General features: G+C 43.7%; 1 protein-coding gene and 1 long non-coding RNA gene across 10 annotated transcripts in view; one reads left to right on the plus strand and one right to left on the minus strand.

Annotated features, from left to right (window-relative positions):
• Positions 1-2,215: 2,215 nt before the first annotated feature.
• On the plus strand, positions 2,216-27,474 carry LOC119706376. 2 transcript variants are annotated; one of them, XR_005258516.1, is made up of 3 exons: positions 2,216-2,328; positions 18,231-18,307; positions 27,081-27,474. It is a non-coding gene; the product is annotated as an uncharacterized LOC119706376 (long non-coding RNA). The 2 variants fall into 2 exon arrangements; XR_005258517.1 differs by lacking the exon at positions 27,081-27,474 and adding an exon at positions 24,755-25,712.
• LOC119706375 (core histone macro-H2A.1) overlaps positions 25,844-27,806 on the minus strand; it is a 43,001-nt gene continuing 41,038 nt past the window's right edge. For all 8 annotated transcript variants that reach the window (XR_005258515.1, XR_005258514.1, XM_038149991.1 and 5 more), the window contains one exon: positions 25,844-26,570. Coding sequence is in view for 6 of the 8 variants with exons in the window: in XM_038149991.1 (XP_038005919.1) it covers positions 26,405-26,570 (166 nt within the window). In the remaining 2 variants the exon portion in view is untranslated. The remainder of the gene's footprint in view (positions 26,571-27,806) is intronic.

Raw genomic sequence — 27,806 nt, forward strand, 5'->3', positions numbered from 1 at the left:
CTCCAAGCCCCATCCAACCTGGCCTTGAACATTTCCAGGGATGGGGCATCCACAGCTTCTCTGGGCAACCTGTGCCACTGGCTCATCACCTCACAAAGAAGAATATCATCCTAATATCTAATCTAATCTGCCCTCTGTCAGTTTAAAGCCATTCCCCACTGTCCCTTAAGGTAGACATCTGCTCTGATTTTCTTTCCATCAGAAGCTTCCAGGTGAAAATCAGAGATAGAATCCCAGTGCTCTGCAAACTAGAGCAAAGAATTGCTATTTTTAAACCTAAGGGCCAGTGTGGCAGCAAGATAACATAATCTTCTCTGGATACCCCAGTACATCTTCTGTGCTGTACAAACACATCTTTCTGCTTTGATTGCACCTCAGTGTAATCATGCTTGCTTTCAGTGGAAATGTTGTGAGGCATATAGATGCTGTTTACACATTTTGGTGAATAAAGGCAAAATCTTTTCAGACCTCAAACTATGTATTTATTAAAATAAGATTTTGTTTAGACTTGTCTAAATATTGGTTGTACATTTGGAAGTGGGGTTTATCTAAGGCATAAATCTGCCTGAATAAAAATCAGAGCAAAATGCTTTATATTTACTTATATTGGAAGTGCAGAAGATTACCTTCCTGAATGATAAATACAACTCTTACTGGCACAGGGAAACACTGTCACAATCAGGCAATGCATCACTCTGGAATGTGCTGCAAGTCCTTTTGTCTTTTTTGTTATACTGAAAAGGAAAAATAAGGAACTACTATTGAAACATCCATATGTGTGAGGCCATTAGTGGGAATTTATAATTCATACAATCTCACAGAATGTGACAGGATTTCCAAGTACTGAGCTGGCAGACACTTAGAGATGCTGTAAATTAACCCACACATGAACCTGCCGGCTCTGTCCTTTCCCTTCGTTGCCTCATTTCAGCTGAATTGTCAAGACAGGATTTCTCCCTGGATCCTGGTACATTACATACACCTGTCAAGCAGAAGCTTCAAGTCAGCCCTGGGGAGCATCTTTAAAAGACAGTCCTGCAATACCAATGAATTCTCCATCCACTGGCAGTCTGCTTTTTTAATAGGATCATTGATTTCAGAACGCACTGACCAAACAATCAGGCACACACTCGGGGTAAAGAATGATAATACCTGGGGCTGGACCTGCACCTCCACTTGCACGCCAACAAATGAGGGTAGGTCTCAGCAGCAGTCAAAGGGAAGTGCCTTGTGTTAAAAGGGAGAGCAAGGAGAAGGTTTTCCAGAGAAGCTGTGGCTGCCTCACCCTTGGAAGGGCTCAAGGCCAGGTTGGATGTGGCTTGGAGCAATCCGGGACAGTGGAAAGTGCCCCTGCCCATGGCAGGAGTTGGGGTGAGATGGGCATTAAGGTCTCTTCCTGCACAAACCATTCCATGATTGCATGATAAGGTCCCCTGGCCAGGCAGGGGCTGCTGTGTTTGCAGGGGCACGAGGACCTGAAGGATGCAGAGGGGGATGCTTCTGCAGGAAGTCTGGCTTTCAGTGAAATGCAGCTCCAACCAAGATTTGCCAGTGACTCTCCTGAGTGCTGCTGATTTCTCCTAGCCAGCATTACAGCATCCTGGCCCCAGTGCTTGGCTAAGAGCTTGGCACAGAGAGAGCTGCTCCCCGGGGCTGCCATGAACAGCCAAGAAACTGCTCCCCTGACTTCTTTATCCCAAAGATTCATGCAAGAAGCTTGAGCGCTCAGTAGGGTCCCTCTCCATTCCTCCAGAGCTGGGGGGCCACTGGTCTGCACATGCACCTCTCTAAATCCTGGCTGCCTGCTCAGGAATGTAGATACCAGCTCGGCCCTGGGCTCATAAAGCAGATGAAGTGTTGCCTTGCATTTCAGAAAGAATGTCTTAACACCAGCAGGACTTTGCTGGCTGCTTTTATGCAAAACCTCCTGTTTGTTTTGCAAAAGATGGGAGGATTCAGCTGAGTTTAAACTGGGCTAAAGTATGTCACTGACTCTTTTCTTTTTTATTGTATTTTTTCATCATATGCTGGCTCCTAAATTTACAAACTATTTTTAAAGGACTCCTTACATAAGCATATTTAGATGGTTTAAATTTGTTCTTAATAAGTGGAAAGATTTACTAAAACAGGCCTGATGTGATGACTTGGGAGGGATTATTCACCACTGATGCCAATATATTCCAGACAGCCTGAAGAATTAAGCACTCTGGGTGTCGAAAGCAATCTGAGTATCACCAAAACCTTGTGCTAATGGAGCTCTGGTCTGCAAGGGGCAGGAGTGTCTGGAATGCACTGCAAACCAAGGGACTGCATGGAGGGCAAAGGCAGGTAAGAACAAACTTTGCATTTTTATGGGAGCTTTTCAAATGATGATGCAGCCAAGCTCTGCAAAGAAATCTGTCTGATAAAGAGATGAAGCTCTGATAAATGATGGGCTACAACTGCATTCCTACCAAGTGCTGCTGTCACTCACTAAGCAAATTTATCGTATTTTATTCTAAAGTGCATTGGATTCCAGGGTTAGGAATTTTCCTCTGACCCTCTTAGCCTGCTTGTGGTCTCACTTTTCTTTAAGGAAACAGATTTAACCACTTATAAACAGAATTTACTAACAGTTCTTCATGACAGTCTCTCAGATGGCAAAGGATTTCCAGGGAACTGCAGACACTTCCATAGGATCAGTTTATGCAGGTAGCACTGGCATAGGTCAAAACAGGGTCCTGGCAGGATGGCACTCCCTGTGAGGAATGCTTTCCAGGGAGATCATTCAGGCATTGATGTATGGACAAATAACCAATAAATTATAATAAATTATTAAATAAATTATTAACATCAATTATCATTCCTTCTTTGGAATTCCAGAGGAAGGAATGATAGCAATAATTCCCCAGGATGAAGTATGGCCAAATATGAGTAGGATGATCTTTTTGTAAAACAGGCAGGCTCAACTCCATCTGAAATATCTGCTTGGGTAAGTCTGAGTGCCCTGCAGAAGGCAGAGGTGTTGACTCATATCAGCCCCTGTCTCTAGTCAATTTTCCTAAGTGAGTATTTTCCAGATCATGTTCCCCTGACAGCTGTAGAGCAGCATGAAGGTTATGGTTCAGTAGCCTCAGCTTTCCTCCTCGTGGCCACCTGTTATAATAGAATATAGATTGTTAAATACCTATTTAAAGGTGAGCTTGAAATATGCTTTTTTTCTGTAACAGTTACAAGGATGTTATATTTTTGTTAATGGAGAGAGAAAAGGCTAATTTAATTGAAAATTAATAAACTCACCCAATGGCAGAGCCTTGAAAATCCTTTTTAAACTCAGTGTGGATAGTAATTTATTTCATTTACTCTATTTCCTGTTACCCTCTTTGGTCAACTACCATTTCCATTCCAGACCATGCAGGACCCTCACTGTCACACTGACCCAAATCACAGCAAACATTCAGTTCATCTGTTTGTGCTAAAGTCATTACCAAAATAGCTGACATTTCACTGGCAGTGAAAGGTGCGTGGGTTCACTTCCTTTTACCACAGTCACCTGCATGTTTTATTAACAAGCAGGTGAAAGCCAACACTTCAGGAAGATATTGCAACTGCAGAAACCAGACTTGGAGGATGACTGAAATATTTATCTCCTGTTAAATGAGTGGGTCATAATAGGGGGCAGAAATGTGAGGAGGAGCCTTCCTGGGAGTCCTGACCAAGGCCATCCAGCTGACTGCACCGTGAACAAGCTACATGACAAGGCTGGGGATCAAAAACATCCAAAAGTGCTGCTAGCAGCGTTGCTTCTTTTTATTTTTTAACTTCAGAAATCAGCAAGTCTGAAATGTGCCAGGCTGAGGTCCAGGTCTTTCTGGGATCTATGCAAGGGTGTTTCTAAGAAGACTGTAGAAAGTTCCACTTGGCACGTCCTACTGCATGACATAACTAGTGATCAAAGCACAAATTCCAAAGCTTAAGCTTAACATCTTTCCTTCCACAGCTATAAAAACCAAGAACAGCATGAGATGCTAGAGGCCTTGCCCCAGGAAAGAAGTTTTGTACACCAGAAACATGGATTTATTTTTTTTTTTCAGTTTTTGTTATTGTTTTTGTTGCTAGTGTGTTTGTGAGGAATGATTCAAAGATGTCTTGACCGCTCTGAGTAAGAGGTGACTGCAAGAGAAACACTGACGTAATTTTATTTCTATTTTTATCTATCAAATAGTAACCTTTGAAACCAAGGCATGGAAAGATTTGGCTAGGGAAGTGGCACCAATCTCAAGGCTGGAATCTCACTTTTGCTACACAAACAGTTCCCCCTATTCAAAATGAGCAGCTTGCTTGGGCTTCCCTGCAGCTAAACACTAGCCAGGAAAGTTGGGTACAGATGTCCACTGGACTACAGACAATCATTTTTAACACCATACAGCATGCAAGAATGTCAAGATCCTGGTTTCAGTCTGGAGGACAGGTACAGCTCAGGTATTTTTGTGCTGAGCTCCCATTCCCTGTGTTCCCATTGGCAAAGCAGCCTCACGGTGCATGGTGGAGGACAGGCTGCCAGGGTTGGGGTCTCTGTGTTTCACTGTCTCCCTCTCTGGGAGCTAAAGCCTTCAGTGGTACCTGGTGGGTCTGTCATAATTCTTGGATCTTCCTCTCTCCTCTTGTGAGCATTATAAATGTTTATTACCTTTACTTACCAGCTAAATTACTTTATTTTACATTATTTCTTCACACAAAATGATTCAGTCAGAAGATCTGATAGACGTTTTTCTGCTATGTAAATCATCTCAGAAGGGAAGTAAATTGTTCTGCTATTGTCAAATCCCTGGTGGTAAGAGACATTCAGCCCAATCTTCCCTTAGGTATTCCTGCAACCCTTACCTTGCAGGAAAATGAATTGCTAGATCCATGTGAAGCAATTCTGGCAGGAAAAACCACACTCAGCTGAAAGATATGTTTTAACCTTTTGGATATAATTTCAGCTTTCAAGATAACTGTTCCTTTGAGGAGCTCCAACTATAAATCCCAAAGTGCCCGCAAGGAGTTGGGTAGGAGCCAAAAATGCCAAGTCAGGGGAAAATAATTGTTTTCAAATGGTGACAAACCTGCAAGGTCGGCAGAGAACAGAGGGGCTGTGCTGCTGGATGGAGATAGCCCTGTAACTCAGGGCTGTGAGCTCTGTACACTAAACAGAGCCCAACATCTCAACAGGGTGTTTGACTGCTGCAAATGCAGGAGAGAACTGGTCTGCACTGGTCTAACTCACATGGCAGAAATGATATTGAAAGAGAATCTAAAGATGTGGGGTACAGACACAGTGTCCAGTGCTAAAGCTTTGGCTCGTTCTGCTTTCATTTCCCTGAGGTGAAGAAATGACAGATTTTGTATTTTTTAAATTATTGTAATGCAAATAATTTGACAACTTGGTCTGGAGGTTTTTGTGTCATGAAATGTTGTTTGAAATTGTGCAAGTCAATGCAATAATTATACAGTCAAGCATGTCTAAGGATGAAGGATACTTTGTGTAGATGCTGTGAATTTGCCACTCGTGTGGCTCCAGATTCCCTCCTGCCTTGGACAGATTCCTACGCAGTGTGGGAGGGGTACCCAGGCTTCAGGAATGGCACTGCTTTGAAACTGCAGTTGCAAGTCATGAGGAATCAGCTTGAGGGAGCCTGGTGATTACTTTCTAAGGATATCTACACATTAAAAAATATGCCTGGGGGTATAAATCAGCATAGCTCTGCTGGCTGCAGCATAGCTGCATCCATCTCCTCCAGCTGAGGATCTGGACAAAAGCACTCCAGCAGCACAGAGGACTGAAAACTACCAGAACACCTTTAAAGCTCATGTGCCAGCACACATGAGAGGCATTCAGCTGTGTGGAGTGGACTTCTTTCATCTGGAGCAGTTAAAGAAGAAAAGTGAACTTTAGATTCTCACAATTTTACTGCATCTGGTAAAGCAGTATTGGCTTTCAGCAATGAAATGAGTATTCAGGCCAAGTGTCTCTGCAGAATTTCGGGCACTCCATGAACGGATAAAATTTCAATTGCAGAAACAAGAGAAAGTACCAGACACAAATGTACCACGTATTACATTTAAGGAAAGACAGTGAAGGGGCAGGTTATACCGTGGGAATAGGCAGCAGCTGGTGGCTTGCTCTGGTGTTATGACTAAGTCATCGATGAGGCCACAAAAAATTAAGAAAATTAGTAAGAGAGGGCAGCGCGCCCTTAGGAAATCCAGGAGGGCCGGTCTGCAGGCGAGCAGCAGAGAGCAGCTCTGATCTGGTCCCTTGCTCCCCGGCAGACGGAGCTGGCAGCAGCCTGGATCACTCTCTGGTGGCCCCTCGGGCCAGAAGGAGGAGGTCCATGGCAGCCCAGCCAGGGGACAGAGCCAGCTCCCCGTGCCAGAGCTCAGGCTGCTCCATCAGTGCGGAGGGAAGGCTGGAGCAGGGCCCCTCGAGCAGCACCCGGGGCTGCCTGGAGAACCCAGCCAGAGCCACTCACCAGTCTGAGCATCCTTGGCTCCCAGGCTGGGCACTGGTGTGGCTGTGGCTGTGGCAGTGGCACTGTCCCACCTGGCCAGAGCTCCTTCAGGCTCAGTGTGGAGAGCTCCTGGGGTCACCTGTGCTCCAGCAGCTCCTGCGTCAGCAGCAGCTCTGCTTCCCCCGTGCTCAGGGCTTGCTGCACGTGTCTTTTCTCTTCCCTCTGCTGGTCTGGACAGGCCTCCTGCTCATCCTTTCAGTTCACTAAAAGGGCCTCAGCCCCTCCTCTAGCATCTTCAATCGCAGTGCTGGGAAGGTCAGCAGTGGCAGGGGTGACAGGCAGAACTGGAGTAACCACTTGTGCTGACAGCCCCTGCAATTACCTTCTGTCTAGGTGAGACTCCCTCAGTGATTATTTGCTCTTCTGATTTTCATCAGCTGAAGAGCTGCATCTTTGGGATTATCCTCTCAGCAACTTTGCCTACCCCTTAATGTCACGGGCTTTGGCCTGTTAGTCCACTTATAGTTTGTCTCAATTCCAGCCTTGTCCTCCTGCAAGGGTAACTCACAAATAAAGCAAAGTGGGAGTTGCCATGTTAATTGCTTTCCTTGAGCCCTTGGGGAAAGGTCCTGAACATGATTTCTTCCACTTGGATGGAAAGAGGAATTTCTGTTAGAGCCTCCATGAAATTACAGTTTTCTTTTTTTATGAAATGTAAACCAAAGTAAATATTACCTTAGAGTCTCCTATTCGTGTTGCAATAAAATGAGACACTTCCTTGGAAATAAGTTTTAAGACACGAGTCTTGTAATGTTGGGGTTTATTGGAGTGGAGTTCACAGCTGACCTGAGGTCTGGAGGGTTTGGAAGCAATAGTCTGTGTGAACTTCCCCTTCTCCAGCACATGAGGTGCAAAACTGGCCAGTTATTCAGAGACTTCCCCACCCTTCGTAAGCTCGTGTGCTCATATATCTCTCATGGTACATAAAGAATGACATATTGCAGTGAATCTGCTAAGAATAGCTTGTAAAATACATCATTATATGAATCAGCCTCATTAGAAGTCTCCTTCTCTCATGATTTAAACCAGACCCAGGAATGGAAACCAGTTTTTTTTTTTCTCTCCTGCTGGCATGTTGCACTCAACCAAATGTTGAAACAGAAGAAAACAATTCTCTGAACTCAAGGCCAGAAGTAGAAAGTAAGTACTGCATTACCCTGATGCCTTTCTGGCATAATTAAGGTTTGGGTGTTTCCCTGGATGTCTGACTTTCCAGCTTCATTAATAAAATATTATGTTGCTCTTCTGAGCAGCACATAGCCACATTCCTCACATACTCCCAATCCCCCTGACTCAGGACCCTGTAACACCTCACTTTCAGCATCCTCAGCCATTCCAGCCTTTCTCCCACAGCTGCTGCTGTTTATGAAGGGGATTATACAACACGGTGCCTGCGATAGCAGGAGACAAGGCTGGGTGACCCAGGAGGCCTCTCCCAGCCCTTTTTGCTGCAAGGTGTTGTGCACCAGATGCCACGGCTGTGTGACTCAGACCTCATTCAGATTGCTTGTCTGCTGGTGCAACCCCTTGCCAGTGAGCTCAGTGAAGGCAGTTTTGACTCTGACAAGGCAGATGCAGCCCCAGCAACACCCCAGGGTGGCGGCAGCTCTGGGCCAGTGGCCGTGTCCTGCAGGACTCTTGGAAACAAAGGGATGGCTCTGTGCTCCAAGGCAGGGAAACAAAGTCTTTGTAGAGCTCACTGACAAACTGCAGGTACAGCAACTTTTTAGTGTTTCTCTCTTGTCACTTCAGGGTTTGAGAATGTTGTATTTCTTGCTGTTATTTCTTTTAAACCATGCCAACACACGCCCTCCACAGCACACTGCCTTATAAACCTCTAAACCTCTGGCTGCACTCTTCTGAATCACACTGATTTTTTAATTAACTGTTGTAAGATCAATTACTCAGCTGCCCTTGGTTGCTCTGGCCTCCTATTGCTTCCAACCATGTAACCCTGGTTCTCCATCCCTGGTTAGCTCTGCACTGTGGTCTTGTCACCACGGAGCCTTGTCGGCTGAACACCACCAGGTGTTTGTCTCCCACCCAAGATTTTGGGCCAGGGACAGCCCCAGGAGGCTTGTCACAATCAAGACATCGTGACTTTGCAGGCAAGCTGTATTTATCTTGAGCTTACTTGTTTGTTAGACTCCGTTTTGACTTTGGCAGAAGTCAGAAGCGCAGTCTGGATGAATGTTACCTGCAGAGGTGATGAGCAGCTTCTGCTCAGGCCATGGAGGCTCCACAGGAAGCACCACTGCCTGTTCCAACAGGCTTTAAACACTGCCCTTCTAGCCTGCAGTGTCCTCAGGCTGCTCTGGAACCGGCAGTGCCTTTGGGTGCTGCCAGTGCAGTCACCTGGGAGCATCCTCAGGCTGGATTTCAGCTCCACGTTCGCTGGGAGCTGATGGGCCTGCTGGGATGGCCAAAGCTGCACTAAATAACCCACTGAGAGACCCGCTGGGAGTTCTGCCCTCAGGAAGGAAGGTTCCTTGGCTCTCCTGTGCTCTGGACATCTGTTCTTTTTTGTCAGTAGGAAATACAAATCCCTGATTTTCCTTCTGCCAGAGTTTGGATGTTCTAGCAGGTGATCAGTAAATGGTGCCGAGGGTTCAGCATGGCCCCAAGACGAAGCAGTGTTTGCAAATATCTGGGACTTTGTGCAATTGCATCTCACCTGGTGGCATTTTAGGGCTTAAAACAAGCACATTTTCTATTTAATTCTAGACTTGGTCACCCTTATCCACATATTTGCCTATGTGTCATGATTTGAAGGAATTATTTTTAATAGCAATTTACATAACTTTCATGTCACTGCTGCTTTTGCTATGACAGAAATGGGTTTATTTTTGTCTCCCTCTCACTTTGTTCATCAATAACCATTTTACAAGGCCTGCTGTGATTTTTACCTTGGGACTGTGCATCCTTTGCAATACAAGCCCTGTCTGCTGCCCCTCGGATTTGAAGTGAGGATCTGGTTCCCAAACCTGGGATTTCACAGCTGTGCTCTGACTGGTATCCTATCAGCACATAGAAAAGCAGAGAGCACACAGCAACAGCTCAATACCCCCTTCAAACCTCAGCCTTCTCAGCTGGAACAACTGCTGTGGTTTGAAGCTGTTTTGTTAACTTCTTTGGCTAATTGATAACATCTGCACCTCACCACCCTTCCTTGCCTCTCAAGCTGCTTTCAAATAGATGGACAGATAATACTGTGGCAGATCTCTGTTTCTTACTAGTGATCTATTGTTACACTTTTGGAAAATTGTGTGAGAACTGGGGGGTGTCTTCGAATAAAGCCTCCTTTATAAAGGCTCCTTTCACACAGTCTCAGAAACAAGCCCAGAGACACTAATAAACCCTCATGCTATTAATTTGGCATTTCTCTTGTGATCAGATAAAAGAACTTATGATTTCACACTTTTTTCACCCCTCTCTTTTTCCCTACCATGTTTTCTAAAGGTGGAAATTTACACTTGGGCGTTAAAATGTTGGAATTAGCATTTATTTCTCATTAGTTTTCATTTTGTTCATATTACAATAGAAGGATCAGGAACTGGTATATGTGATATTTTAGTAAATAAAATCCTTGTATTCAGGATCACTCTTGAAGTCTGGTAATACACAGTGACACCATATAGGTCCCAAGGAGACATTATGGTTGTAATGGAAATATCATATATCTCATACCCCAGGCCTGATATATCAACTCAGCAATAAAAAGAAACAGGATATTTGCAACTATATTTTAAACAGGGATTTTTCTGTTACTATGAGAACATGGATTACTTAGAAATTTTAGTGAGAAAACTCCTTAATGGTTTCATCAATGTCTAACCCCAGGAGATTTCAGTCCTCTCATTGCTATTTGAAATAGCTGTTGATGCAGTGAAAATCAGAAATAAATGAGCATGGTTCATTGGTGCCTGCATGTACCCCTCTGAGCTGGGTCTCAGTGCAGGTCAGAGGGTCTCTTCTCTCAGGCTGCAGGATTCCCAGGATCAGATGTGGGTTATGCCTAGAGACATGTGTGCCCTGTGAGCTCTCCCCACCTCGACACCTTTCCCTTTTGGCCGGGGAGAGGTTCCCTCCTCCATCTCCCTCCTGGTGCTGGGGAGGCTGGTGGTGCTGCTGAGCTGCTCTGGAGATGTCTGTGGTGTGCAGGGAGCTGAGACTCGGAGGCTGATGCTGCTCAGCCAGTCAGGAGAGCCTCGTGAATGTCCTTGTAAAAGGAATTTCTTAGGATTCAGGGAGACTTGTGTCACATAAGACTTTGAAAACAAGATTTGACACAGGATAGGGCTATCCCCTTTATGAAGTCCCCAACAGAACCCACATACTGCCATGAACACTGCTATTATTGCAATTCTTTGATTTTGTGCCCTTTCAGCACCACCAGCACCTACAAAAAAGATAAAATCCCAAATGCAGATATCGTAACTTCACCTAATGCAAGCTCAACACATTTGGTCTTAATCTGAGTGCCTGGACTGGGATGAGTTCTGCAGGGCTGTAATAAAATAAATATTTTCCTGCACTGGGAACAGCTCAGGGAAAGGTTCAATGTCAGGTCAGCAAAGGGAGCTCTTTAACCATGTTTTGCTAGACATGGACCACATCCTTCTCTAGGAAACTGTCAGAGCTCCACAGTGGCTGGTGGATGGAAGTGATTGCAAGTATTCACCTTTTGCTCATTTTAAATGTTGGATTTGGTTGGAATTTGAGCAAAGTTGGGCAGTGGGTACAGACCCAGCTTGCAGCAATAAGAATGTTTCCACTTGAAAAAAAAAATATTAGTGAATGAATGACTTTTGGTTGGAATTCCCTTTCCTTCCCTGCTTAAATTGGATTACTTGCAGGAACAAAGGGAACAAGCAGCCCTGCTGCAGCAGACCAGTCCCAGGTGAGTAAGGCTGAGCTACTTAACAACTGGCAGTATAGGGAGAGCTCCTTTAATTGTTTTTTCAAACAAACCTGACCCCCCTGTTCTGCCATTTTAATGCAGGAAGCAAGGGAAATGTGATCCACAGGTGCATTATAAAAGGGGAGGCAGAGGAACTGGGGAAGGAAGCTTGCTTTTTTGCTGCAGTGTGAGACAGTGCCTGAATGTTTTGTGCCATTGCACATCTGGTGCAGAAATAACCTGAACATCAGAAGAATTTGTTAAGGTTAGTAGCTTTCTATTCCTTTGCAGACATGTTGGTTTTTGGTGTACCACAGATGAGCAAAAAACCCCATCTTGCTGCCAGGTCATTCAGAACCTATTCCAAGAGACTGTGCCTCACCAAAATTCCTGGTGTCAATACTGCTGCCTTTCTACAGCTGTGTACTGGTGCAAACTCAGGACAGTTTCCTTTCAATTTCCTGGGAACTGATTATGAACTCTGGAAATAAAATGCAGTTTTTTGGGTGGGGATTCCTTAGCTTAAACTAGTTCATTGAGCAACTTTCCTAAGGGTTGATACTTTTCTAGTTTGAGACTAATTCATCTCCAACTTAAGCAAGCATTTAGTTATTGAATGTTTTTTTCCTTTCCAGACTCATACCAGCCCATGCAAAGAACTCAAGGTTTTGAACAAACTCAAAAAGAGGACTTTGAGCAGAGCTGGAAGTGAGAGCAGGAGTTTTGGTTAAAGGCACCTCTGACTAATTAATTATCCACTGATGTGATTCAGTCTCCAGAAAGATCAGACATCCCCACCATAAACCAACCAAGCTCAAAGCAGAGGTGTTGGATGCACAGCTGCAGACCTAGGCCAGCAGGAAAGCCATTGTGGGCTCACAGAAATGGATGATGCTCCACACCTGGGCTTAGGTATTGTGCTACTTACGGAAATTCAGCAAATGCATTCCATGTGCTCTTGTACCACTTGGAAGAGCCTAATTCTCTTTGTTCAATGAAAGATGTATTTATTGAGATATTTCAGTGGCCACTCTAGGAAAAACAGGTGGGTCTCGTGGTTGGACCTGGGTCGCAAAGGAAGACTTTTGCAGTATTTTAGCAGAGGATTTTCAGGCAAAGATTGAGTATCTATGTTTTTGTTTGCTGGCTGTCAGTGAGAGGGTGATGTGTCCTGTCCTTGCAGAAGTTGGTTAAGTGAAAGTATTTCTTTATGACCATTGCCATTTTCCCTTTAATTTTGGAGCAGCCCTAATCCCTCTCCTTTCAGGGTGTGTCAGTACACTTACAGACTATGATAAGTTGCCCAGCATTGAAGGTTTTACAACCTCATGTATATTTTTGAATTTTTTTTGGGACGCATATAGATCATGTTAAAAACCAGAAGTCCATTGTTCAATCAATCAAGTTAATCCTGGTGCTCCTTGATAACTATAGCTATCACATTTCAGAGTGATTTTATTGGATATTACTGGGATTACTTGTAGTAGCCACTCAGTCTAGACAGGGGTTTCTATTACAGAGAACACAGACAAAAGGGTAAGAAATATTAATGCCCAACATCCATTAACCATGCACAAACTGCATATCAGAGAGTGGATCCTGTTCACTTGGCTGGGGGTCTCCCTCCCTTTTGTTTATCTCTCAGAAGACCACTGGCTTCTTAATTAAAAGGAAATAAGTTGTCTTAATAAAGGAGTAAAAAAGTAAGGAGCTGCTTGAAAAAATTACCTCTTAGAGCTCATAAAAATTAGAGACCTTTCAATCAACAGTCCCAATACTGAAAGGCCCTGGGTATTTTGCCCCAAAATCTCTGGGATGTCTTTCTCTTCCCACCTTTTTGTGAGATGGGAGCAGTCATGGTGATCTTGCTTAGAAACTGGGATCTCCCACAGTCCTGTTGTGAGAAGTATGATGAAACGAACCTCCATGCTCACCAGAGCTGAGTAAAATCATACTGCCCTGGTTTCTGAAACAAAGCCTGGGGAATGACAAGCACTCCAGGAATGCTGTGCCTTGAATAAATGTGATGGGGCAGTGATGTTGTTCCCACTAGCCCTTGGAAGACAGCTCTGCTCAATGAGGACTGTTGGCTGATTAAAATTAGACCCAGTTAATGAGGCACTGAGTGAGGTAATGAAGTTAAACTCCAAAGCATTTCAAAATCTCATTTTATACTACTCCACATGTTCACAGAATCATAGCATATGGGCAAACATTGTACTTGCTGCCTAGACCACTTGTGTCACAGACTGTATTTTGGATAGGACATGCTTCAGATTGTTGTCAAATTGCCCATCATAACATGAGCTCCACCAGGTCTTTCAGAGAATTTTGGGAGTCAGGGGAACAGTAGAAAACCCAAACACTGCTTGCGTATGGCTTGCTGTCCTGCATTCATGCACCCAAAGACCTTGATGTCCTTTTGTTCTTTGCATCCTTTTGGGATCAAAAGTTAATCAGCCTGCTGTTGGGAAGGGTGTGGGATCATGTAGAAGCAGAAGAGTCAAAAATTCTTTTGTTGGAGGGTGGGAATGAAAAACTAATTCCCTAGTTATATAAGAAGCTTGCAATTATTTCAAGATCCCCTTAATTCCTGGGTCATGAGGTTGATTATGGACTGTATAGAGACATAAATCAAGATTTCCCCACAAGACTGTAGCTTGGTGTAGACTTGGAGAAAATGCTCTGCATGCCAGTGCTCTCACCCCCCTTTTCCATCTGACAGCTGATGCTGGTGTGCTCCAACACGCTCTGGGGGCACTGGGGGCTGTGCTAGGGTTGCTCTCACTATGTCTGTCATCCAGCTCCTGGGGCCCAGCCCTGCTCATCCCTAATCCGGCACAGCAAACTGGCCTGGGACCGGAAATCTCGAGTGCTGCTGGCAGAGCCCAGCCGTGGCTTTGGTGGGTCCCCTTGGTTTACATCCCTGCCTTATAAATGGAAGTGCTGCCATCATGGAGCTCCAGATTATCCAAGCATGAATGCCTGCTTCTCTGGGTTATTTTAAGCAGCAGTTATGCCCTTGATACAGTTATGGCTATTACAATAAGTTACTTGTACTAAACCTGTGGAGCTGGGCAAAGAGTTGGATTCCCTCAGGTTTTAGACTCAGCTGTGAACACTTTTTCCTCTGTTGTATGTATTTATCTTCATCCAGCAGCTACAGGTCTGCTTGCCCTGACAGATCTCTTCCCCTAAACTTTCATTTCATGGTAATAAACCATGAATTGCCAGGGTATTTCTCAATGTAGTGCCAGAAAGGAGAGGGCAGCAGAAATTTCTGCCCTTGTTTCCAGGAAGATTATCTTCCAAGAAGAATTATTGTTATATAACTTCAAGATCACAGTATACAAATATATATATATAATTTGAGGCTGTTTCTAATAAGCATTGTCTCTAGCCTGTGGTTCACTCTGGTTTAAATGTTCTCAACTTTTTGGTCAAATAACAGCCTAGAACAATATTTTTAGGAAAAGATAATGCTGGGCAATGGCTGGGAATTTTGTGGCTTTCACCACCCTTCAGAGGGCTTGGGGTAATGTGTGCACTTTTCAAGAAAACAAAAGAACCCCACCCCCAGCCTGGAAAAGCTTTAACTAAAACACCATCCAAGCCAACTTGCAACTTTCACTTCGATTGTGTTGCTGATGTGAGGGTTCTTCTTTTCTGAATATAACTGGACTTTCTGAATTCTGTTTGCTTAGTTTCTTTTCTTCTTTTTCATACTTTCTTCTGGTACTTTCCTGAATGCCACCCAGGTCCTTGCAACTGAGCAGTCAATGGTGCTACACCAGTGTCACTAATTTTGGATCAAGCATTTTTCTTTCGACTTTGTCAGAGATGTGAACGTTTTGGAAGTTAGACCGTGAAGGAGGCAGTTAGCCATGGGAAAGGCTGGCTGGTGCTGTTTCAGCCATCTGGCTGGGAGATCCTGATTGTCTTCCTTCTGACAGGTTTTGGATGACTGTTGAAGATGTAGATGTTTAAATGATAATTGATAACATTATTCATCTCAGTGATTCTCTTGGCTATGCTCTTGCTTTAACATTAGTTTTTAATAAAACTTGCCACTTTAAATTTCATTTTAAACAGAAAAAAACATTTTTCAAGTTTCAGATTTGGAAGCTTTTACAGAGCTTAATAAAAATTCACTTGGGCAAAGCACAGTAGACAACTGCATTGGTACTGATGGCTTCTATTTAAAAAACATGTCTCTTTTGTTTGCTGCATCTTGCAGCTGCTGAGATTCTTTGTCTCGCTTCCTCTAAGTCTTTCTCTTGGCATCTCACAGGCATCAGAGAGGGGGGAAAGTGCCTCCAACACTCCCATTGCAGAGAACTTGATTTTCTTCTCTCTCATAGGACTCAGACCTTCCTATTGGTGTGGGGACAATCTGGACAACAAGCAGGGATGCTGGGGAGAAAAGGAGATGCTCTCGGTGAATTGGGATGGTCAAACACCCCACCAGGCTTTATAAACCCTTGTTAGATATTTAGGCAGCAGGATGGACAAGTGCACCAGTTTTTCACGTGGGAGAAACAGACCCTTGATCCTCACTGCTGCTCCCTGACCCTCCTGTCAGGTAACTGGGCAAAGTGCTCCCAGGGAAGCTTGTTGGGACAGGGATTGTGTGTGTGGAGCTGTTTGTAAGGTTCTGTAGAGACAGGAATGACACTGCTCTGGGAATCCTGCTCTGCTTTTGGATTTGACATTCAAAGGACAGAAAAGCAACAGCCAAACAACTCACAGAGTAACACAGACTATTCCAAGAAAATTATTTAAGGGAAAAAAAAATCACATATAAATGTGCTGGGTAAAACATCTGTCTGGGGAGTCTGGGATCTGACTCATCCTGCTGTCACATTCCTGGATGTCCCTTGTATCTCTAGGAAGAAGTCAGCAATTTGAAGGAAAGGAAATAAATAAAGTTAATCTCTTCCCTAGCTAGTAGCTGTATCTCTTTACCAGCTTAGCACTTCTGGGCTGTATATCCATGTAGGAACCCCAGTTGTACTTCTTTTTATGTGTATTGACTTAGTGAAGTGCAAACATGTTAAAAAGTTCACTTTCTCCTTTATACGAGTCTATAAAAAAGCTCTTAAAATGGACTCATAGTGTTTCAATGAGACAAATGAGTGATCAGCTGAGACCCAGCAGTCCTTTCCAACGGATTAGGTGCTTGTGTGAGAAATTCTAGGATGCTAATCAGCCTGGAGACTTTTCATGCCTCCAGCACTATGTAATGACACAAAATATTGCAATGCCTCCAAGTTATAATGGGACAGGCAAGGGGGATGCAGTCATAGGTATCATTCCTGATATTTGATTCCAGCTAGAAGGAGGCTTTCAGAAGTCTCTAGGCAGCAGAGATTTCTTATGCATTTATGGACACTGGGGTAAAACTAAACATATCCACACTAGCCTGGAATTTTTTCTAACAACTATTTGGACACAGTAATGTACAAAAATAATTATAAACACATGCACAAGTAGATCAGTGTGTGTTTTCTGTGCCTGCCTTTTGGAGGAATCACACATTAACATCTTTTCTGAATTTTGCGAATGCGCTGCTGAATTGCAGCTCAATAAATGGAACTTTGTTTGTCTAAACTGATGACACCAGTATAAAATAAATATATTTTCCAGTTGGGATTTAGGAAGCTGTAAGACATGACAGAAGTGTTCATAATTAGACATTTCAGCACAAATTTGAATTCCCATGGAGTTGGTCCAAAACCAGTTCTCTAGCAAAGCATGTGTCTGTTTAAACACTTACTGTGGAAGGGATCGATCCCTCTGCCAGAGCAGTAAAACACATATTTGCTGTGATAGCACAGAAGTGGGTCACAGTTTACCAGAAGGAATCACTTACTGTACAGAGCTGTTAGACTTCATTTCTGTACATTTGGAATTTTTGAGTTATGTCCTGTCACAGCTGCAGGCGTGCAAGTGCTGTGTTTATATTCTGTGTTAGTCACTGAGAAAATAAGGAAGAAAAAAAGAGGGTATTTCTTCAGCATGAAGGTGGTGAGGCCCTGGCACAGGGACCCCAGAGAAGCTGTGGCTGCACCATCCCTGGAAGTGCTCAAGGCCAGGTTGGGCAGGGATTGGAGCAACCTGGGCTGGTTGAAGGGGTTTCATGGCAGGCTCTGGAATGGGATGTCTTTAAGGTCCTTTCCAACCCAAACCATTCTATGATTTATTTCTTTCTAGGTGTGGTATTGTTGTTTTGGGAGATAAAGAGTAAAACTGAGGCATTTCCAAACAGCCCTCAGGATGGTGGGCTCCCTACAGGCTTCACTGAGCATTAAAGGATGCACCTGAGTTGGTGCTGAAGTGGTTAATTAATAACACAGGGCTGGGAAATCGGCTTTCTGCCTGGCACAACTGCTTCAGGAATCCTGCCAGGAGCCAGTAGCTGAAAGCCTCACTAAAACCAACAGGACAACACTATTAAATGCCTGGAGTCTTAAATGATTTGTGGTTTGTCAGGGTGACACGCTTGTGGTCTTCATGGGAGTGCAACCTGAGAGACATCCCTGCTATGAAGAGAAATGTGTAAGTAATGTAGCTTGTGAGTGTTCACATTGTCATTACAGGAACAAAATATTATCTGCATAATTACAAAATTATATTCTGGTAGAGATTCTTATTTAAGCCTGTTACATGCTCCAGTAAAGCAGAAAATCCCTTCCTGAGCACCGTTAATAATGGAGCATTAAGAATACACTGTTTTCTTTTTTTGCTTTATATACATCTATTTATTTTTAAAACAACTGTTTTCTGGTGCTTTCTAGGATTTCTTTCCTGGGTGTTGGAGGGAGCATTTCCCTGGAGCTGGCTACAAGAAGGAATGTCTGTGCAGCCATATCTGGTAATGTTCCTGTGCCTTACTGGGACCAGCCCTTTCCCTCCACAGTCTGCAGCAGGGCCTGGGACAGGGAATTTAGGTGGGCAAGGTTTGTCAGCTCTGAGGAAAGTGCATGGCACAGGGGAGGTTGATAATATTAATGGATTTCTTTCTGTAAAGAACTTTATTGTGCAAAAATTCATGTTTAGTGGTGGGCTTGGCAGTGTTAGGTTAACAGTTGGACTCAATCATCTTACTTTTTTTTGCAAACTTATAATATTCTGTGGTTCTATATGATGCCAGAGGACTAAAGTATCTCTTCTTTTCCACCCTAACAATCTTATTAGCAGAATTCAGTGAAGTGAACATGCCCTCAGGGATGCCCCAAGCATTAGCTCACATCTGGGCAGTACCACCTTCAGGATGGAGGGCACTGGGAATCCTTCTTGGGGGCTGTGGGGGCTTTTCAGGGTGTGCTGTTATTTAGGATCCTTGCAGCTGTTGGGGAGGGGCTCCTCAGGGGGCCCCACCAGCCATTTCTGATGCTCAGTGAGCCAGCCCTGCCCTCTCCAGACCTGGGGAATAAAGGTGTTTCATCATCCTCTACAGTCCTGTGATGGGTTTGGGAAATATTAAATAATGTTCCTCTAAATGAAAAAAGAAAGAAAAGGAGTGGGAACCCCACAAAGAGAAGCAGGTGAGGAGGGAGGGGCAGAGGGTAACTCCTGGCAATTAAGCCTTCCTGGGGGCAGCCCCACTCTCTGGGCAGAACCTGCCTGGCTTGCTCCTTCCACTGGTCCTGCTTGTGCACAACAGGACAAACATCCAATGATGATTAAAAAAGACCCCCATCAATCAGGTTTTGCTTGTTGAGTCACTGGGAATTTGTATCTGGAAGGGCTGAGGAACCTCCTCTGTTGGGTGCTGCCTGCAGCTGAGAGGTGCTGGCTGGACAGGGAACAGGGCAGCGTCCTGCCGTGGGAGGATGGCTCAGCAGCAAAACCCAGACTGCTCCCTGCAGCTTCCTGCAGTGGCCCCTGGATGTATCCAGTGATGTGGGAAATGAGCTGGTCTTGCCAGTTGTGTTAAGGCACAGCAGTAAATTAAACAGTGGTAAAAGAAACCAGGATCCCTTCCTGGGTACTTGCAGGACTGGAAGTGTAACACCAGTGATAGTGGCTTTATTATGGACATGTGCATGCTTGGATCCCAGGCCAGTGGCTACACTGAGCAAACATTTGTGTGGGTGGGAGGAGGGAAAACATCTATTTTCTTGTGACAGTACAAAGGATGACTAATTACACCAGGAACAGCTGCAGTGCACTTGAAACTGTAGAAGATCAGCTGATCCCTGCCGTGCTTCCCCAGCCAACTGGCAACACCTGAGCCCTGCCAGGTAAAAACCAGGCTCTGTGCTTTGTCCAAGTCATTAGAGCTCCACTTGGAGAGAAGTGAGCAAGGAACAAGCTTTGCTTCACTGCTTAATGTTGCTCAAAAAGAAAAAAAAATACCTGGAATAAATATTTCAGTCCAAAGCAATATTTACTTGGGTGCTTAAAACTTTGTAAAATGCCCTGAAGGTCACAAGACATTCATCCTGCTGTGTATTTCTCTTTAAGAAGGTGCTTGTAAGTACTACTGGAACACATGTGTGATGAGGGGTTGCCATGGCAAACAGGTTTTGGCACTATTTAAGAGAGAGTTTTATTGCACAGCAGAATAAATAAGCATGTTAAAGCCACATACAGTAACTTGTTGGCACATACATTAATGCTCCCAAGGGCTGCAATAACTTAAGCACCCTCCCTTTAAACATTTTTCAGTGTTTTTTCTTTTTTATTGACTACATGCATTTAGTATTAGGGCTAGGAATGTCCCATTTCCACCCTCTTTTGAAGTGAGTAATTGAGGCAAAAAAAGAGGACCGTCTAATAAATCATAAAGGGGCATTGTGCACAGACAAGAGGGGCAATTTTCCCATTCCTAGCATACATGAGGATAAGCCAGTGTGAGACCTGTCTGTGTGCTAAATCCTGACTTGCTCCCTCTAGACACAGGAGCAGATTGGCGTGTTTATATTTCTGATGGAGCCTGAATAATCAGGAATAGTTTCACACTGTTCTCTGCAGTTTCTCTCTTGCTCTGTCGTGCCAATCCAGTCTTCTCCCACATCACAGCGGCAAACTCATTACTTTGGCTTCACTCATTTCAGGAACCACCTGCTCTGTTCCCAGTTCGGCTCCCAGCTCGCTCCAGTGAGGAAGGCTCATTGCTCCCAGGGTTAGGAAGTGCTGCAGGGAGGCGAGAGGCAAATCTGTGCCTGCGAGAGGGCTCCGGTTTGTGGTGCTCTTAAAGGTGAACATAAATTACATTTATAATGAAAGCTCTGGTTTAAGAAGAGTTATTAGTGTATTAGTCCGGGCTTTATTAGCTCGGAGGGTTGCATCCATGCGGGAGGTGTGACACTGGCTCCCTCTTCTGTGGGAACCAGAAACTCTTCTGCCTTGGAGAACTTCGAAGCCGCCAAAAGCAGATGAAGCCCCCGAAACCTCCCCCATCCCTCCCACCTCGGGACACTGCTATAAACCCCATTATTGCAGATGTGATCAGGTAACGCCCAGCTGCGAGGCGGGGCACGGCTGCCTCCTCCCCTGGGAAGGGAAGGATGGCCAGGGCACTCATCAGGAGCTGCTGGGAGCTGTGCCTTGATTAAAACTGGGAGCTTGGTGAGTCTGATGGACCCAATTCTCCTTAGTCTGTTGGGGGAGAGGGACAGAAATTACATCTCACCCTAAAAGAAGAGTGCAGGCAGTGCTGACTCCCATTCTAGTCAGAGGGAAAATCTGGATTACATATTCCCGATAGTTTTAGGGTGATAGCTGTAACATATTTTACTCTTGGAACCCTTTTTGCCTCCTGCCTCATCACCAAGATTACTAAGCACCCTTCAGTAAGGCTTGGGCTGATCATCAGAGCCACTTGTTTCTCAGGGCCAGGCTGGATGGGGCTCTGAACAGCCTGGTCTAGTGAAAGGTGTCCCTGCACAGGGCAGGGGAGTGGAACCAGGTGATCTTCCAGGTCCCTTCCAACACAAACCATTCTGTGATTCTCCTCTATGATTCTAAACCTTCCTGTGCAGTCAGCAATCGCTGAAGCATGCTCAAGCTTCGGGAAATGGGGGAGGAAAAAGAGAGTTCATTATTTTATGAAAGGTGCATGTTTGTAATATTGCATACTGATGGGTGCATTATGAATTACAATTCGCTGAATAGGAGGATTCCTGCGGGAGGGACAGTGCACAATGGAAAAAGAAAGGCAAAGGGAGGGAGGTGATTTTTATGCCTGTAGAGGTGTCTCCTGGGCGTACCCAGAGTGGAAGATACACCATTTCCTTCTAGCTGTTTGGATTTGTTTGCAATTAAAGTCTAGTGGAGCTGTCAGGGGCTGTTGACAAATATATTATAACCAACTTAGGTTAAGCGAGTTACTTAAAATTAATCCATCCCTGCACAACACTCCTGTTTCACTTCACAAGAATGTGCCAGGAGGAAGGAGTACAATCCTGACCACATTGGGAGAACCTCCTCAAGGTGGAAATTTGCAAATAGGGCTACTGTAGTATGTAATGAGAAGCTGCAGGGCTTTCAATTATCCCACATAGTCTGTCTCTTTGCAACTTGACTGACAGCTAATTATGCTGGTGCCATTTTTTTGGCAGTGGAATTTAATCTCCCAGATGGAAAGCAAATCAATCTGCCCATTGCTGCAGCTGAGGCATACTTTGACTCAACTTTAATTTATTCTCCTAAGCCTAAGAAGGTTAGTCATTTCAAGGTACAAAAATATCAAATTTCTTCCGTTAACCAGGCTGGTGAAAAAGTGGGGAAGAGTTGGGATTTTATGGGCTGCGCTGTGAAACATCGTCGCTCCTTCCCTTGTATTAGGCAACAGCAGTATCATCTCCCCTTGATTCCTGGTTGTGGAATCTAACAAGGAAGAAGCATTTATGAGCAGGTTGCTAGTGATAATGGTTAAACATGAATTGTGGAGGCATTAAGTGGGATTCTATGGAGGAGCAAACTAAATCTCTGAAGAACTTGACACAAAAAGAGATCGGTGGCAATTTTCAAGCACTTTAGCCAGTGTGCAATAGCCTGGTTCCCTTTGGGTTTCATGCCAGGGATATAAATACAATCCTGCTACTTACCTGCACTCTTCAGGCCTATCAATTATGCTGCTCCTTCCCAGTTGCAGTTACAACTTGAGGTATTACCGTCCTCTGTAAAACCAGCACGGAGCAGAGTGTGTGACTGGTTAGCACAGGCTACAGCCCTCTTCAAGTACCAGCACCTGCAGCTCCTGTCAATGCTGTTTCCAGGCTAGAAACCCCAATTTTAGCTAGGATCAAGGGGAAGGGAGCTCACAAAAACTTGGTGCTAATGAATGGTGGAAAGCTGGAGCCTTATTTTTCCGTTGACTTTTGCCTCTCTGGTTGTTTCAGCCTGAGTATGGTTCTGATGTCTTTTCAGTGTGTTGTTGTTTTCCCTTTTGGAGTGCTTTTACTGAATTCTCTGGAGATATTTAAGCCAGGTTGGGCTCAGCAACCGGTTGTAGTGGAATGTCCCTGAGATGATCTTTAATGTCCCTCTTAGGACTTTAGTCCCATCCTAGGACTCTGATTCTACTCTGGTTTTTAGAGTTTATACAAACAGAAAGGTTCCTGATTCACCTTCTTACTGAAAAAAGCATTTCTAAAGGTGCTTTGCTAACACCTAATGACTCCAGTCTTTCTCACATTTTTACAAAACTACAGTCACTTCAGTGACTCTTCCTTAGTACTCTTGGTGGCTGAAGGATTACTCTTCTATCTAGCTATTAACAAGTATCTTTTTGAATTTCCATATTATCCTCATGATTATGTTGATACTGCTCCCAATGGACCCTTGAATTGCATTTCCCAGTTGTGATGAAATCTTGTACATTTTTGATGTCCCATTGGTGCATTTGTTTACCCTGCTGCACACTGCTTCTCCATTATTATGGTTATGAGGGCTTGAGTTATTAATCTAAAATTAATTTTTTTAAATCCATCATTCGTTAAACAATTAGAACAATTGTTTTCTACTGTGCTGTAAGTTTAAATGCTGATGATAAAATGTAGTGTCAGACCTGTAATCTCTGAGTCAAGCACATGGAAGCAAGGCAGTCCCTCCTATTCTTTGCCTGGTTGTCTGAAAATAGGGAGCAGTGGGATCTCCAGGGTGCAACAGGGATCAGGACAGGCAAAGTCTGTGCCTCCTGTCAGGGTCATCCTTGCTCAGCCACCTGACTTCTACTGACGTGAATTGAAAATCCTATTGGCCACAAAATGCTTTAAACTTTTTTTTTTACTTTGAAAGTACTGAAAAGGTAGAGAATGTCTATTTTCACTGCTGTGTTCAGGTAAAAGACAGTAAGAGTAAGAAGCTGTAAAAGCACCTCACTGACATTTTTCCATGTGTGGTCTTCCCAAAGTGTGATTTTTTTTTTTTTTTTTTTTTTTGGGGGGTTTTTTTGGCAAGTGAAGCTTGCATGTTTAGCTCCAACACACAAAATGCCACAGAGATTCCCAAAGCAATGTCCTGGCCCCAGTGCACATGTTAGCAGGAATTTCTCCTCTTGTTTTCCTTGTTATGAATGTAACCTGATATGTTACTTTTTAGGTTCTTGAATAGGTGCCATAATCTACTCAGGCTGCCTGAGGTCAGGCCTGTTCTGGGATCTCTGGCTCCCCTGACAGAGCCTGCTGGATTTTGGGACCTTGGAGCAGCACTCCTAAGGCTGTGGGAGATGTGGGTGAACACAGATGGCTCTGGGCTGTTGGAGGAGTTAGAGGATGCTCTGGTGTTTGTATAGAGAGAGAGATGATGGCAATGCCCCACATGAGACCAGCTCCAGCACTGTAAATTATTCTGGTTTTGCTTTTTCCTTACAAAAGCATCATAATCCCAGCAAACAAAATGGCACATCACAGGTGATCTCAATGAAGTCAGCCAAGCTTCTTATGGAGCCCACAGCTAAATAAAGGAGCTGACATGTGAGGCCAGAAGAAGCAAGTCCATGTGATTTGAATTACAATTCAGTTTGCTTTAGGATTTTCTAGTTGGAAGACAAAAGTTGGCCCTCCCAGCCTGGTGCAGTGTGAGTGAGATCTGTTAAATGCCACTGGAGATGGTAATTTCAACCACCTAGAAAATAAACTGGATAAACACTTCAGTTGACTTTAAAACTTTCAGAGTTTAAAATAGTGAGATTTAATACAGTATAGTAAATTCTACACTGCTAACAGATCAGGATTCTGTGATCTGAATCCTCAGTGTGATGTGTGCACTCCTGTGTTAAAAATCCCCTCCTGTACTGAAAAAATCAAGGCCCATTTCACTCCAAGTTAGCTGCTCATGAGAGTTTTTTGATCTTTTTCAATTCTTTCAGTGACATCTAGTGAAACTTGGGGAAAGTGCAAGTTCAGCTGAACTCCAAGGATCGATCCAACTGCAGTAGCAGATGCTTCACAATTAAAAGCCTGAAGTACTGCACCTTATTTCATTTACTGTCCCTTAAGCTGCTGTCTAAGAAATGAACAAAATGCATTTTGGCCATTAAAAATTTTAAAGTTTGAGCTCATATTCTGGTCAAACACTTTATGCATTTGAAGCACAAAAATAATTTACTCTTTGTTCCTTTTAACTTTGGGTATATATTTAGAATAACTTTAATATTTTAAATTTTGCCTCCTGCTATTGGTGCCATTGCTCCTCTACACTTGAAGGCTCCAAGTATTTTGACTTACAGAAAACACTCCAAACTTTTGCAGGAATTCAAGCTACACATTTTTAATATTTGGTATTCCTGAACTTACTGAAAAGTCAGCTTTGGTCTGCTTGTTGCTCTGGACTAATCCAGACTGGATGTGAAATACTCTTTCATCAGCAAATGAAGTTTTCAACAGAGATGGAAAACGTATGCCTCCTACCTAGCAATCAGTAAAAACTTCAAAGGAAGAGCTGCCTCCCTCAGAGCAGCATCCACATGCAATAGCTTTAACAGTGTAACTTCTTTTTCTCAAAGTACAAACCCAAGTGGCTTCCATAAAGTCTATGTTGGTATGGATTTCAGCTGTGCAAAGGACAGGGCCACCACTACAAACAGGGCTCATAAATATTTGGAAAAAATACAAAGTAGCTTCAAACAGGCCAGTATTAGATGACTGGAAAGAGTTCAAAAAATCTCAGGCCTTGCTTGATCTAAAAGGCTTCAACCTCCCAAACTGACTAGGCAATTAGGGCAGATTCTGAACGGGAGGATCTGAAGCAACAACTGGGAAGGGTGAACACTCTGGAGAAATCCCAGCTGTGGGTGGCACTGAGCACACTCGCAGCCAGCACAGGGAAGATGCCCAGCATATCCAAACAAGCTTCCAGGTCACTGATTCTGATCTGCTCTCATCCCTCTCAGAGCTAACTTTTCAGAACTTAAAAAATAAAGGCTTAAAGGGAAAAGCAATCCAAGTACACCAAGAGCAACAGTTCAAACATTTTACTAAATCAATTCACACAGTTTCAAAATTGTAAATATAATTAAGGACGACAGGGTTTCTGTATTTTTTTTCTTCCAGAATCATTAAGACAATAAACAAACACAAATTAGGTTTATAGCATCTGTTCTTTTAAAAAATGAAAGGAACGCCACTTGATGTATTGATAAAGCACCACAACACAGTTACAAAATAGGGTTGGCTTGTTTCTTTCACAAGTAAAAGACTACATACTCCTAACAGCTTCCTGCTTCAATCCATACTTCATTAAAATAAAACTATAAAATCTTCTAGATTACACTAATTCAGACAATGCCTGGTAAAACAGTGCATTAACAGCAGTAATGCCAACTATCAGTGCCAACATAAAACAGTTTAGAGAGGAAAAACAAAACAAATAAAAAATCCAAAACAAAACAACAAAACCCCCACCTTTATCTCCCTAGATGAGCAAAATTTAAAATAAGAGATGCTCTGCCTCACAATGATTTAAGAATTTGGGGATGCTGATGGGTGGAGGAGGGGGCTGGTACTGTAGCTTTCTAGGCTTAGTTGGCATCTAGTTTGGCCATTTCCTGCACGTATATCCCTATACTCTCGCTGTCGAAGAGCACGAAGTACACCGTCTTGATTGAAGAGGACATTGTAGACACAAAATAGCTGGAGATGGCTTTCAGGATCAGCTGAGCAGCTGTTTGCTTTGGGAAGCCATTTCTAGAAGGAGAGGGAAAAAAAATAGAAAATCAAGACTCGCTGAACCAACTTTTGATGGTTTAACCTCCCAGGGAAGGCTCCAGCTTTTCTCCAACACCTCAAAGCTACAAAGCCAGTGTTTACAGTGTGAATTAGAAGCTTGTTGATTTAAGGCAAGACTTAAAATGCTCAAACAGAAGAAAACCATTCCTAAAATATGAATACAGAGTCTACATGCACTGCTAGGTTGAGCCTCATGATACCTGATGGGTCAATTATTCTCATTTAACAGGTAAGTAAACCAAGAGCCTGCTGTGTTCTGGAAAGCAGTGTATGTGTTGGAGCTGCAAAATTAAACCTGTCCTGGAAGCAAAGCAACTGTTCAAGAAAAGTAAAAAGAGACAGAGAACTTGAGATAGAATATGAAACATGGAAAGACCCAAAGTACCAAGTCTTACCACTACTAATGGTAACTAAGCACAGGATTTTACAGGACCTAACCTGACAACCTTTCTTCACATTTCTGTCTAGGAATCCTTGTCTGAAAGATTCATCTATTCTTAAAACATGTCAAGCACAAGTAGAATGGTATGAACAAAGCTACCTGAACTTTATGATCTGAATTTTATAGATCATGGCAAACTTCTGGAATTACACCTGGTAACTGTTTGGAAAATGGCCTGAACGTTGTTGCTGTGTGTTACTCCTGAAGTACTGCTACTCACCCAGACCATGGCTTTACCCTGCCAAATTCTGAGCCCTCTCCGAGCCTCAGTGATGTGCACTCCACAGTCAGTCTGAAGGTGATGGGACATGACCACTCTCTTAGGAATAGCACCCAAAAAGAACCTGAAAGAGCCTGTTGAACATCACCTGGTTCCCTGACGTGCACTTACAGATACCTGGTAGTTAATACTCCCTGATATAAAGTGTGTACTATTAATACTACAAATAATTCACAGATTACACAGATGGATGAGTTTCTCAGCATTTCTTAAGCAGTTCAAGGAAGTTGAGCTAAATCCACCTCTGGCACTAACAGGTGAACATTTCTCAGCACTTGCTCACTGAAGCACTGCACTGGTAGTAAAATGCTGTTGTAATCTCCCTCTTATTTTGTGCTGCAACACACCAAATGTGAAGGGCAAGTGCCTGTGTCATGGCTCATTGCTGCACATTGCCTCATCAAAAAACATTCGCAGAGAGCAATTCTATGTCAGTCCTGCCTGTAATGTGATATTATACGTGCTGTCTTGA

Source organism: Motacilla alba, chromosome 13 (assembly GCF_015832195.1).
Source record: "Motacilla alba alba isolate MOTALB_02 chromosome 13, Motacilla_alba_V1.0_pri, whole genome shotgun sequence".
Taxonomy (NCBI): domain Eukaryota; kingdom Metazoa; phylum Chordata; class Aves; order Passeriformes; family Motacillidae; genus Motacilla; species Motacilla alba.